This window comes from Octopus bimaculoides, chromosome 10 (genome assembly GCF_046866305.1).
Source record: "Octopus bimaculoides isolate indiv1 chromosome 10, ASM4686630v1, whole genome shotgun sequence".
NCBI lineage: Eukaryota > Metazoa > Mollusca > Cephalopoda > Octopoda > Octopodidae > Octopus > Octopus bimaculoides.
In genome coordinates, this window is record NC_142937.1 from 31,907,828 (window position 1) to 31,921,915 (window position 14,088).

Genomic DNA, 14,088 nt, shown 5'->3' on the forward strand with positions numbered 1-14,088 from the left:
CATTTAGATCTACTGGAGCGCTTCCACCTGTGCTTCCTGAGATCGATCTTGAGCATTCACTGGACCTTACATGTTCCAGACACAGAGGTACTGGAAGAAGTTGATACACTCAGCATAGAAACTCATATACATAAGCACCGCCTTCGCTGGGCAGGACATCTGATACGGTTGGACGATAGTCGTATCTCCAAGCAGATGCTTTTACAAAGAGCTGACTGAAGGAAAGAAGCCTTAGCAAAAACCTAAAAAGCGTTTCAAGGACTGCGTCAAAGACTCGCTGTTGCAATTCGATTTCGACCTTCACAACTGGGAACTACAGGTTGCCGACAAAAACAAGTGGAAGAAACAAATATACGAAGGATGAGAGAGAGAGAAGGAGAAAGAGAAGGGAGACACTTTCAGGAACACTGGGCGAAGAAGATGGATGAACGGATGGCAACAGCTCGTTATCTATCTTACAATCACGAGAGAAAATATTGTTTATCGATGTGAATTTCTTTACATTGTTAAGTTGGTGTCTCTTTTGAGAAATATGCGTCATGCTAATTGTTTCATTTTCCTCTTTGGTTTAGGTGCCATGCGAGCAGGCAGAGACACCTTCTGGAGAGCAGGAGCGCATGCCAGAGAGAGAGAGAGAGAGAGAGAGAGAGAGAGAGAGAGAGAACTGCACCAGTTGGTATTAATTTAAATTGAGTATACTAGACCAACGGGAAATGAAGTACTTTACTCAAGGACATAAGGCGCGGCTCGGTCCAGGAAGGAATTGAAGCCCGGTATTATGCTCGTGATTACTAGACTACGCGTCGACACTGTGTGTGTGTGTGTGTGTGTGTGTACACATATGTAAACTTTTAGGCGTGTATGTGCGTGAGGTAAGGATTAAGAGACAGGCGATTTCTTGAAGAGAGAGCAGGATCTTTATAAACTTGAACTATTTCAGAAAATAATATCGAAGAAATCGCCTTTTGATAAGTTTGAATCCTTGGGAATAGTTGGAATAATATCGACAATGAATACTTGACTTGAGTATTTTTTTATGTAATGCTGTATAAAGAAAGTACGATATCTCCATTTATCATTACAACCTATCTGTTGGGGTTTGCATGATTCATTCCGTGTATACTGGCTTTTGAGTAATTTCAGTAGAAGTTGAAACACGAAACATTGAAAAGTGAAATAAAATACCTAAATACAGAGCCTCCACTGAAAATTATAAACTATAATTAGAGCTATAGCAAAAACATTTCTTTCAGATTTAATTCAAAGTAAATGCAAAACCGAAAGTTATCGCAATTTTTGTCTCAGCTGAAAAGCTGTCCAACTCTGGGGATTGTCTCTCATTAAAATCAATAAATAAACAACCATGTTCCTTCTTTTAAAATTGCCATTTAATTCGTTATTTGGATTGAAACGAAAATTTCTCCATTATGTCTCTGGCTTCGTTTAGAATTTCACTTTCATATGTATTTACCACATGCATTAATTCATTAAATTAAAATTTTCAATTAGAACTAAATCTTTTACGTTGTTTTATGATCAATGTTTTCAATGTCCTGAATTTCTTGAAAATATCATCTGTTTTAAGTTTAACTACTTCCACTTTATATCGCTAAAAATAATCAATAAGATTATTCATTCCATACATAAATGATGTTTTATTCTCTTAAGCTTTATATCAGGAATACATTATTTTTCAACATTCGTTAATGATGTTTAAACAGAATGCTTGTAAGATGGTATATCAATTTATTTTATGGAAATTTATGTTATTACATAAAGTTACGAATGCATTATAATTACCAAACAATATTTTTGACGCATTTACATTTTTTAAATATATTTCTTATTTTCTTGCAAGGAATGCATTATAACAATATTGTATGTTAGAAACTGCTTTTATACAAGTCGGAACATTCTGTCAGAAAATAAGCAGAAAGTAAGCGTGGTCGTTAAACAGGGTGAAAGCCAACTTTCAAATCCATTTCTTTTCTCCGGTTGTTATTGTCTTTCAATACTGGATTTAAAATATTGCTTCTTCTCGCCGAAGATATTCTCCAGCATTTTAATATGTTAAATATGAAATTGAACCAAATAAATAGCAATATTAGTTGTTAATGTCGACAGGCAAATGAAAAAAAATTCAACTGAAATAATCACTGTTATAAGTTACTTCATATTTTCAAAGTGTTTACTAATGTAAGTTCTGGACAGAATAGTTTATATTCTTTAAGTATTTTAATACTTAAGTGCAGATTTTACTGTATAAATATGGTGTAAAACTCCGTCTTTAGTTCGGTACGACTTCTGGACAATAGGGTCTGCAGGGGCTGGAGCTCTTTTTATCTATGGAAAAATAGAGAGTAAATGCGATTTCTTTGAAATCATTTATATAATACACAAAAAAGTGAGATTCAAAGTAAATAGATTCCCATTCATGAAAAACTTTAATACATATTTAATCATACATATGTTTGCATAGGCAAACACTCACACATGTATGCATGTATGTATGTATGTATGTATGTATGTATGTATGTATGTATGTATGTATGTATGTATGCATATATGTATGCATATATACATGCGTACATACATATATACATATATAAATTCATTATCATGAATGTTTGTATTTTAACACAACTCTTTATTGTAAACTAATTCCTCTAGCTTCAAGTGCCAGAGAATGAACGTAAGCTTAGAGGAAGCTATTCTATCCAAACAGTCAGTCAAATTTCTATCCCAGTATCAGAATTGATAGCTTTATGTTTTTAAGGCGTTTGATACAGTTCTTTAAACGTTGTCTGTAATGATTACTACCACCAGTATTTGTATTTAATTCACCATAAAACGCAGATTAAGAAGGGTTTCCACTCAACGAATTTTTGTTAAGTGAAGAATTTCTGCATTAAAAGCTTATCTCGTCCTTGGATACCGAGGACAGCGCTCATGTGTTTGATAAATTCGATTTGATGATATAATACATTCATTTCGCTAGAGTACAATTAATAGCTCAGTGTGACAAATCAAAGGTTCATCTCTTTGAAATATTCCACGAAGTGGACATCTAGACATTTAAGTAACTTGATAGTTCAAAATACAGCTTTAACTAAAATAGCAGAATATACAGATAACAAATGAAAAGCAGACCCTTTATCAGCAACAAACAATCAATCCATCAGAAAAAAAAAAAAATTACTCTCTGATAAGGCAGAAAAATAAAAGCAAATCCTTACGCAAACCCATGAAGAAATACAAGATGTGATCACAGGGATACCAACGAATACGAATATACTATCAAACCTATTTGTAACAGTTCTTACCTGAAGATCGCAGTGATTTGAAACTCAAATCGCGAGATAACATTCAGTTCAGTAAAACCTTATATTCTATACAACATATTGAGTGCTCTTCTCTCATTCATTCAATCCAGCTTAACGTTCGCGCGCGCGCGCGTATTTTCGAACAAGAACAAAATGCACTCCATGTATATTATAGACTATAATTGTCAGATATACTCGGCAAATGTCCTCCATGTAATTGCTACAAACATGTTTAAGAAGCCACATGTATTGTTGCATTAAAGAAAACTAAAGGAATGGAAGAGAAGAACTTTAGCAAGTTCTTGGACGTTTCGTAAATGGAATTACCAATACTATGTGTCAGTAGCAGTGCCCGATCTAACATTAGAAATTCATGACTGAGCTTCGAAATACCATACAGAACTGGACTATCTTTCAAAATATTATTCGCAGATAATCAATTACTTATTAAAAGAATAATTACTATAATTACTAAAATGCGATTATAATAGTGAAAGTCTGCATTGACGTGATGTATCGAGGTGTATTATAAGAAAATGCAAAAATCATGTTCCGATACAGAGTACTTTCAACGGTAAATGAATAGTAGTACCATATAAAAGGGCAAATTTCAACAGAAGATGGAACATTTAGGTATCTTTTTTTGCAAAAATTAAACGACATTAAAACCAATTTGTGATGAATAAAGTGATGAAAAAATAACTTATTTAAAATTAACTTACTTCCCAGTCTCCATCGTAAAAACCGTAAGAAGGTGCATGATAATATATTTCAGGGCATCTTAGTGTTGAATAACTATCGTAAACTGGGCGCCTCGGTTTTGCCTCATAAGTAGTATCAATTGGTCTGTATGCTCTTTCAAGACGTCTTTTGTATCTATATATTTCTTTGCTTAAGTCAGATATTTCATCAAATAATTTTGCATTCTTCATTCTGCTTTTGTTCAGTGAACTCTGCATCCTAAATGAAAAAAAAAAAAAAGAGGTAATATCTTTTAAAGAGATGGAGTTGGGGCACAACCTACAATGTCTTTCATTCCGATGGTGTGTCGGCTTGCATTTTCAGAGACAATGTTAATTGTTATATTCGATTTTCCCCCCACTACTTCAGTTTCAAAACTGAGCTACAGCTAAACTGGATAAAAACCTTAGGACGTACTCAAAACATATTTCTTGTATGGATCAAGCGTTGCAAGAAGACGAGTGGCTTAGTGTATTCGACCCATGATTGAAAGGTCGTGAGTTCGACTCCTAGCGGTGCGTTGTTTGTGTCTTTGGGCAAGACACTTTATTTCGCGTTGCTCCACCCCACTCAACTGGCAAAAATAAGTTGTATCTGTATTTCAATGGGCCAGCCTTGACATTCAGTGTGTCCCCTTGAGAACTCTGTTAAGTGCTGAACCACTTGCGCGTTAATTTCACGAGCAGGCTGTTCCGTTAATCGAATCAACTGGAACACTCAATGTCGTAACCAATGAATACTCCAGTATGTAGGAAATGAATTCAGGAGTTTAATGAGAAGCTCCTCCCAAAAGCATTTTGTCCAATGTGCTAACGATTCTACTAGTTCGCCGTCTTAATAAATGTACCTCTATGAAAATCAGTGCCAGCTACACTTAGCATTCTTCATTAGTTGTAAGTTAATGTCGTTTTCTGTTGAACAACGAAGTAGACACTCATGATGAACCAGCAATAACCAGGCGAAACCAATTAAGTGATGCTTTGGATCGTCCTGTAGAAGCTTATTTGGTTTACCACCAGCTCTCTTTATGAAGCATGGTCAATTGTATGCTGATTGAAAGTATACATGTAAACTTATTCAGAATCTATCTGCAAACACGTTATCTCCATATTCCGGTGAATTGTTGATTTCTTGAGATTATAACCGCTTCTCATTCGGAGTCGGTTGCAGTTATCGCTAGGTGTTTGTTCATCTTCTCTCGAAACGAAGATAACTTCAGTATCACAATAAATCAATAATTTATCTTATATGGCAATTAGTACAACTTCATCTTTATCGTTTCACATTCATTTCACTGGCCATTCTGAGTTATTTCTCTTGACTCATTTTCGTTGTACTAACATAATACATACATACATATGCACACGCGCGCATACACGTACATGCACACGCACACACATGCATACATACACACACGCGCGCGCACATACTACTCTCTCTCTCTCTCTCTCTCTCTCTCTCTCTCTCTCTCTCTATATATATATATATATATATATATATATATATATATATAGATATATATGGTGGGATTCGAAGATATGTTTAACAAAGAGCTCATCTAATAAATTGGCTATTTCCAGATATATATCTACATGATTAACGTCTTCCACCATTGCCGTAGGTTGACCAATGCCTTGTTTGTTAAATTTCTAAGCTAGAAATTGTGCGGAAGTCCGTCGTATGTTTATCCAGTGTTGGCTGAAAGTACCAGTAAGTCAAGAAGTCACCTGGTGCGTGACATGCCAGGAAGCACTACAGCATGTCTTTATGTTCTTCGAAATACACAAACAGATTAAATTCTTTGACAATTCTGTCATAAAAAATGTCATAAAAACAAATTGGATACAGAAGTTCTGAGGGAATGTTTGTTGATTTAAAGTCTAAAAAAGCTGTTTTGGTAAGGATAATGTATGCCTCCAAGCGTACGTATTCTTTGAGTCATATTTTATTTATTAGGTGAAAATTTGATTTAAAAAATACTATATATTAGCGACAGAGGCAGTATTAATGCCAAGAGATAATATTTATGCCCACTTAAACATAGATGTTCTTTTAGAACAAACTATACTGCGGTAGATACCACGAGAGAAGTTCTGATATTGGCTTTTGGTGCAAAATGCCCTCTTGATTATATAGCCAGCAAGGAGATAAATCCCCGCCACCTCTAGCGCCGAGACCACCAGATCTTATGATTTCGACCTTTCTTGATTTCGTCAATGACGGACTATATTTACAGATCGACAGCACTCTACACCCATTCACCTTCCATTTAGTATTTGTGTGCAAATACGCTGAGATTCTTGCCGGTTGTGTACCCAGTGTTATATTGATGAAACGATTTGAAGATTTGATGCTGCTTTTGAGCTGTTCTCTTTTTTTCATTTCTGAAGTTTTCTCTCCATGTCAACATTAAAAAAAAATTATAAGGGAGTCGAAATTTATATTGTCCCCTAGTACCATCAACCCTATGCCCTGCACTAACCATTAAGCAAAATAAGTACATGAGTAGGGCATTGAGGAAAGTGGGTCAACACAGAAATACACGGGGTACACAATTGGAAAAATTGCTTGTTGTTAGAATCTACACATTTATAGAGTGTATATTATGTTGGATCACTTTGAAAACTATATTGTTTTAATTAAGGCCATCTTGTGTTTTAGCTTCTACATACATGACACAATATATACAGTTTCTTCGTGTCCACAAAATACTATTCATAGCAGAATATATACATATATATACACCCTCACAGAATATATAACATATCTAACGTCTCCTGGAAAACCAAACCAATTTTAAAAGGTTGGCTTGTTATGAATGATAGAAGACAGATCGAAGACAGATTTAGTATTGATCTAAACAACAACAACAGCAATACATTACCATTGGTGACAGAGCTACATCTGGAAGAGAAATGTTGTTATGGCAACTGACATAAAATAGAAAATAGAAAGTTTATTGTCAAGGGCAACGAAACGAATTTTTACCGCCAAAAGGAAATATTGAGGCACCAAAATCTTTTAAACGTTTTGGGTCTCTGTGGGTCTTAATCCAGCCCTGTCTGCACTGTATGTATTTCACTCACAAGATCACGTTCAATCTTAGACCGTGTTAGACACCTACATACTCAATGTACCACGCAGTTGGGTTCTTGCTATTGCAATACTCATTATCTGGAAATACGTCAATTTGCCTGGTGAATCGCTTGTTGAAACACTCCATTATGCTGCTGACGTTTCTCTAGTGAACAAAGATTATCAAGTAAAGAATCTACCAAAAAATGCGTTACTTACATTTCTTTGTCTTCGTTGAGTGATTTGAGATGATGCCAACTCATGGTTAATCCTAGTTAATCTACGGGTTTACTTTATTCTTCGCCGCACAAATTTCCACTGACCACAGTCTTGATGGATCCTCTCACTGAAGAAAAAAACGATATTTTTAGTACTTTATATTTTCTTAGGTTTTTGTTGCAATATTTCTATTACAGCATGTATGTGCGTATATGCGCTCTCGCTCGAGTCTTTCTGAATATGTGTCTGAGAGTGTATACGAATGTCTGAGTATTTTAGAATCTTAATTATTTCAAATAAAGATATATTTCTTCAACTGTTTTAGCAATTTCTAACAAACATCCAGAGAAAGGCCACAAGATTGATTGTCATGAAGTCGATCACCAGCATACTCCAATCTCTTTTTCTCTCCGTACTACCGATTTCTTTCGCTAAAAAGGGATAACGGCGGCCCGTCGAAGAAATGAGCCCTGCGAGGTGGAGTGGCTACCATAGCGTGTGTCGCTGGCCATTATCCGCGACAACACCATTACAGTCATTACCGGGGACGCTGCAGAGTACACCATTTGTTGTGGAATATGTGGTCCATCGCCTACTCTCCCTCCATCTTTCGCTACTTTACCCCGCCTCCTCCCATTATTATATCTGTCTCCTTTCCTGTTTCTTTCTATTTACATGTTTGCATCTGATCTGTTAAACGTAAATAATTTTGTCATGTCTATGCCTGTATTTCGATAAATCTCAGTTAATCTATCTTTAACTTCGGGCAATAATGTTACATGTTAATAGATTTATTTACAAAAGGTAAGCAGAGAGTTACTTATCTTTTGTAAATAAATCTATTAACATGTAACATTATTGCCCGAGGTTACCGTGGTCTTTTCGTAGATTTTTCTTTCCACGGATAAACCTCCCCATTTCTTGGGAACTTTTTGTATATATTTTATTCTTTTGTATATACCCCAAACAATTTCGATTCCTTTTGATCGTTGTCCCTACTTTTGTTTTTTTTTACTTTGTTTTCGCCCCCCATCCCCCTCGAAAAAAAGAAGATCTCTACATTGTATTTGTCCCATCTGTGTTCAACCCTGTGTGGCTAACAAAGAAAGTTATCTATCTATCTATCTATCTATCTATCTATCTATCTATCTATCTATCTATCTATCTATCTCCTGCATTTGTCTGCATTAGCTACCTTCCACTTTACTCTTTTTACACTCTCAACACACCAAATTCTTTGCAGCAAATCTTGAAAACATGTAAGATGAGTAGATAAATAAATGTTCCAACGTCGCAGATGTATCTAGTCGTTAACTGATATCCATCTGCCAACACTAAACTGACTGAAGTTCAGGTAGTTTTAGATTTCTTAACCTCCTCACCGTCAGCTATATATGTATGAGAGTGTTGAGTGCTCAGGCGTGACATCTGTTAGTAAAGGAAGCAGCTGGTGGTAAGAATAAGACAGATGAATAGTGAGTGAGGCGGACAATATACCAACCCATTGCCTTGCTGAAGTTATCAATTAAAAAACAACTATTTTAAGATACTGTTATTAGACGCGCTGAATCTATAAAGTATATAGCATGTCTTAGAAAAAACGAGAACCCTAAATTATTTATGTTTGTCTCGTTGCTGTTGTTGTTGTTGTTGTTGTTGTTGTTGTTGTTGTTGTTGTTGTTGTTGTTGTTGTTCTTCTTCTTCTTCTTCTTCTTCTTCTTCTTCTTCTTCTTCTTCTTCTTCTTCTTCTTCTTCTTCTTCTTCTTCTTCTTCTTCTTCTCTGTTCATCTACCTATCTGTCATAGATGGATGGGTAAGATCAATGCGTCAGTAGAACACGAGATTATACATATAATATCGATTTCCTAAAGTCAGTAATTGGGGAGAATTGAACAGCCGAACGGATCGACTGACCAGTAATCTTTTGGTACTCAATAAATCCAACTCTCATGAATAAAAGACAAAGTCGGGCCAGGGCAGCATTATATCTAAATTTCCTGAATCTAACGCTGTACCAAATCTATTATTCCATAACCTCTTAAAAAAAAAAAAAAAAACCTTGGCGTAGGCGTGGCTGTGTTGTAAGAAGTTTGCTTCCCATCCACATGGTTCCGGGTTCAGTCCCACTGCATGGCACCTTGGGCAAGTGTCTTCTACTATAGCCTCGGGCCGACCAAAATCTTGTGAGTGGATTTGGTAGTAGACGGAAACTGAAAGAAGCCCGTCGTATATGTGTATATATATATATATATATATATATACATGCAAAAAGGACGTATGCGTTCAATAATGTAATAATACAAAGAATATATATGCATGTATACACACATATATGTACATTAGAATAGAGGCAGCTGATGAAGGAATATTCCAAGTGGCTTTCCGTTTTCCTATGTGTTCGTTCCGTTGTCTGTAGTTCATTGTTCTAACGTCCTGTACCCTGATATGCATCTATATACACATGTAGATGTAAGTATGTACATATATGTGTGTATACATGCATATATATTCTTTGTATTATATATATATATATATATATATATACGTGTGTGTGTGTGTATTTATGTGTGTGTCCTCTTACCATCGCTTGACAATCGATGCTGGTGCGTTTATGTCCCCGTAACTTAGCGGTTCGGCAAAAGACCGATAGAATAAGTACTAGGCTTACAAAGAATAAGTCCTGGAGTCGATTTGTTCGACTAAAACCCTTTAAGGCGATGCCCTAGAATGGCCGCAGTCAAACGAAAGAGACAAAAAAAAACGAATACGCATTTCTAATATAAGCACAAGACCTGAAAGTTTGGGGAAGAGGGCTAATCGATTACATCGACCCCCAGTGCGTAACTGGTACTTATTTCATCCGCCAAAACAGGTGTTCTCAACCATTCTTTTATCTATGGACCCCTTTGATTACTATCTTATTCTGAGGGTCTATGGGGGTCTTATTCTGAACCCCCATAGCCATTCGATATTTAGAATTTAGTTTTCTGGAAACTTCTTCCAAAATTCCTATTTTGATTTTCACACAAAAACTTGTGTAGGTTGAACTATGTAAAATGTTAATGAAAGAAACCTGTTTCTTGCAATACATACATAGCATCTAATGTAGCATTTTTTTCAGTGCCCTTAAAATACTATGGTGAATCCCCAATTCACTAGTTTGTTACGTGGACCCCTCCCCCCCCAATCATAGGTCTGCTTGATGAGGGTTAGCCAGAGATTAACAACAGCAGAGTCAATGATATGAGCCAACAAGGGGGTTTTATGTGGTTGTTCGATTTGCTAGAAATAGTAGCCAAACTTTCTTCAAATTTCGTTGCCGTCTTCAAAAACAATAAGCGTATTGAATATTATGGTCTGAAAAAAAAAAAAAATCACAAGTCACAACTAGAGCGCATTTAATCATAAGTCTGCTCGATTTGGTGGTGGTGGTGGTGGTGGGGTTTAGGGTGGGTGAGGTTTGGTAAACAACAATATTAGCATAAACATAGAAGCAAAAACTCCAGGTGGTCGCTCAATCAATTAGAAACAGCAGCTAAATCTCATGCAAAATCCACTTTCCTGTCTTAAAACACCAGATGATGAAGATTTAGATATAAAAGAAAAGAAAATTGTTAGACACGGTTAGAAGGGCTTTAATCGATAGATCTGTTCGATCTGGACTGACTAGGGGTAATACAACAATATCAAGGTAAGCAAACATCGATCTTGCTTGAATAGGACTAAACAACAACTTCAGTATCAACCGCAAAAACAACAGAGTAATGGGACGGCGGAAAGAAGTGGAGAGAGGCGGGAAAAGAAACTGCCTACTGACTAAGCCACTTGTTTAACCTTCGGCCAGCGCTTCTCGTGCAGATATATAATTAAAGGCATTCCAGCCATGTTTATCAGTCTTTGCAAGAGTGTTGAGGGGCTAGATTATTTTATGTGTCCTTTTCTTAATTGCCCTTTTGTTACCAACCTGTCTCAAAGCATCCAAACCGCCCTTGGTTCCATAAATCAAATTTCCTGTTTTAAAGCACTCTAAGTTTACAACCTTCCGTCAAAATGACGTGTTAATTTATATTCAAAACCTCAGCTTAATAATGACAAAGTTATTTTACTAAATTCTTCATTAATTTCAAAACTGATACAAAGGCAGTGTATTTTAATAGAAATATGGTACCAAATGGGTTAATGTTGTAGGGTTTCGTTTTACAGACATTTGACTGCAAAGCAAATCGACCGTCCACTTAGAGGCCTCCTTCATGGTTTATTATTTATTTATTTATTTATTTATTCATTTATTTTTTTACAGAAGAAGTGATGCCACCAATAATTGTCATCCTAACATTTTACGGCTATTTTATTGAAGTCGGTTGGACTTCGATGCGGTTTAGAGTTTGCACATTGTTGTATTAAACAAAGTGGATACTGTAAAGACAACTGAACGGTTTGACTTAAATGGAAAGTCTAATTAAATAAAACGCTCAAGATTATTCTAAATTTAACGTTACTACAAGAATCTCCATAGCCATAAAGGTATAATGATTTCACTTTTGCAAAAATGAGAAGGACAAAATTTTTAACGGTCTCGGTGGGATTTGAACTCAGAACTCAGAACGTAATCAAACACTACACGATATACTGCTCGATGGACTATCAGTTCTACAACTCACTGGCCCATTATGTAGTAATTTTAATAAAAAGAATTCCGTCACTAGAAACTATGTATCACTGAGTATGAAAGTCAATGTGTGTGTATATCAACGTATAAATAAAAGCATTTACCTTGGTTGAAGAACCTTTCCGAAAAACTTGACCCTGTTTTTTGACCGACTCTCCGATAATGCGAACGTTTCTGATGAAGTTGACGTTATGCGAAAATTGCAACCAAATGGAGAAGCAGGTGGGAAAGAATGAGCGAAGTTGGGAGAATAGAACAAGATAAAAGACGGAGTTAGAGAGTGTGAGAAATAGTGAGAAAGAAAGAAATGAGAAAGGGATATGACGAGTAAGAAAATGATAAAAAAGAAAAGAAAAACAAATAAATTAAAAGGAAAGAGAAGAAAAGGAAAAAAAGCAGAAAATGAGATGAGAAGCTGAAAGAAAAGTGGTTGGTTGGGAGGGTTAAAAACGATTCTGTGGGGAAAGAGTGGGAACAGTAATATTTGACGCTGTATATATTTAGCCATGTAAAATACAGGTATATATGTTTCACTTTCACTATTCCACACCCATTTTTCTTTTCACTCTGTTTCTTCTTCTTCTTCTTCCTCCCCCGTGTCTTCTTACACCGTCATATTAATTACTGTGAGTAACATTGATATTGCTGTTTTTCTCCTATTCTACCTTCCTATCTGCAGGAGACGACGCCTAAAATTTTCGACAACCTGACACCCAGCTATATAATTTTCATCATTCTCAACAACAACACTTCTCTTTCGCCACTGTTCTTTCTACTTATCTATACGTGTGTGTATAGATATGCATCAATTGGGCTGAAGAGTTTTGTGTGTGTGTGTATGCGTGTGTGTGTGTGTGTGTGTGTAAGTGTGTGCGCACACGCTCAATATGTTATATGCACAGAATACACACACTGATTCCTTTTGTATGGTTTTGAACTCCCGCTGAATGTAATTTCGGTCGCTTTCAATTCTATTTATCTTTCTAAAATAGAACTAAGTGATGTAGTGCTCTGCCGATTTTGTTTTGCCGTTACCTGATCCCTTTCACACCACAAATGGTTTCATATTTTCGGTTCTTATCAACGTGGTGCCTCAGTGGGAGAATAAACACCTTACATTTAAGTTCGTTTGGTGTGCATGAGAAGTGTTATCTTTTTTTTCCCTGTTCCATGATTTCCTCTTCGGAAAGGCATGAATATCACAATATTCTGTTCCCATTTAAAGATTTCGTGTTACGTCTTCTTTGTAAGAAACCATTATTAGCCAGCAAGAAACAATTGCGTGGTTGCTCGACCTGCAGCAAATAGCAGCCAAATCTCCCTAAAACCATGCCTTATTATCTAGATACAATGGATATTGTATACGAGGAACGTTCTCCCCGTAGAAAAAATATTATAGCTATGGTTGGAAAGCCTTTGGTCATTGTTCTACTTAAACGTATCCTACTTAGGACTAAATAATAACAATTATTACTTCGGTCAAGGCGAGTAAAACATCTGTTGGTGATGACAGGAAATACATTGTATTCAATATTCATTTCCACCATATGCACAACGTCAGAAACTTGGGAGAAGGTGTATGATTGATTGCATCGATCTCAGTACATGAAAGATGAAAGTCAAAATTGTCCTCAAGACAAAAAGTCACAACAAAATACCTTACTTCTGTCAGTTCACCGTTAATGACTTTCATATCACAACAGTGGAAATCGAACTCAGTACTACAAAACAGTGGAAATCGAACTCAGTACTACAAAACGAACCAGGAGTTATTTTAATAGTGTAATAGGTTATTCCTGATTTTAATATTCATTTATAGCTAGAATGATTCGGACATTTGACCACAAATTCAACTGGTTACGTCGGTCTCACTAAAGCCAGAAGGCTTGCGATGACAACGGACACACTCTTTCTCCAGACCAATCCATAGCAAAATTAAATTTCCAGTAACACGATACAAATCTCAGACCTCTCAATTTGCCTAGGACTTTACTTTTTTCAGAATCTTTGATATTGCCGGGTTTAGTGCATATGTCACTAGTGAAATATCATCGGAAAATT

At 36.0% G+C, this 14,088-nt stretch overlaps 1 protein-coding gene across 3 annotated transcripts; it reads right to left on the reverse strand.

The window, feature by feature from the left end:
- Positions 1 to 1,373: 1,373 nt before the first annotated feature.
- On the reverse strand, positions 1,374 to 12,261 carry LOC106881054 (uncharacterized). 3 transcript variants are annotated; one of them, XM_014931261.3, is made up of 4 exons: positions 12,132 to 12,261; positions 7,359 to 7,485; positions 4,046 to 4,283; positions 1,374 to 2,343 (listed from the first exon to the last, which is right to left on the reverse strand). In XM_014931261.3, exons 2-4 carry the CDS (start codon positions 7,400 to 7,402, stop codon positions 2,236 to 2,238), a joined length of 390 nt encoding a protein of 129 aa, XP_014786747.1. In that variant the 5' UTR covers positions 7,403 to 7,485; positions 12,132 to 12,261; the 3' UTR covers positions 1,374 to 2,235. The 3 variants fall into 3 exon arrangements, with proteins under 3 accessions (XP_014786747.1, XP_089214660.1, XP_089214659.1); XM_089358534.1 differs by lacking the exon at positions 12,132 to 12,261 and adding an exon at positions 8,588 to 8,727; XM_089358533.1 differs by lacking the exon at positions 12,132 to 12,261 and adding an exon at positions 8,554 to 8,720.
- Positions 12,262 to 14,088: the final 1,827 nt, after the last annotated feature.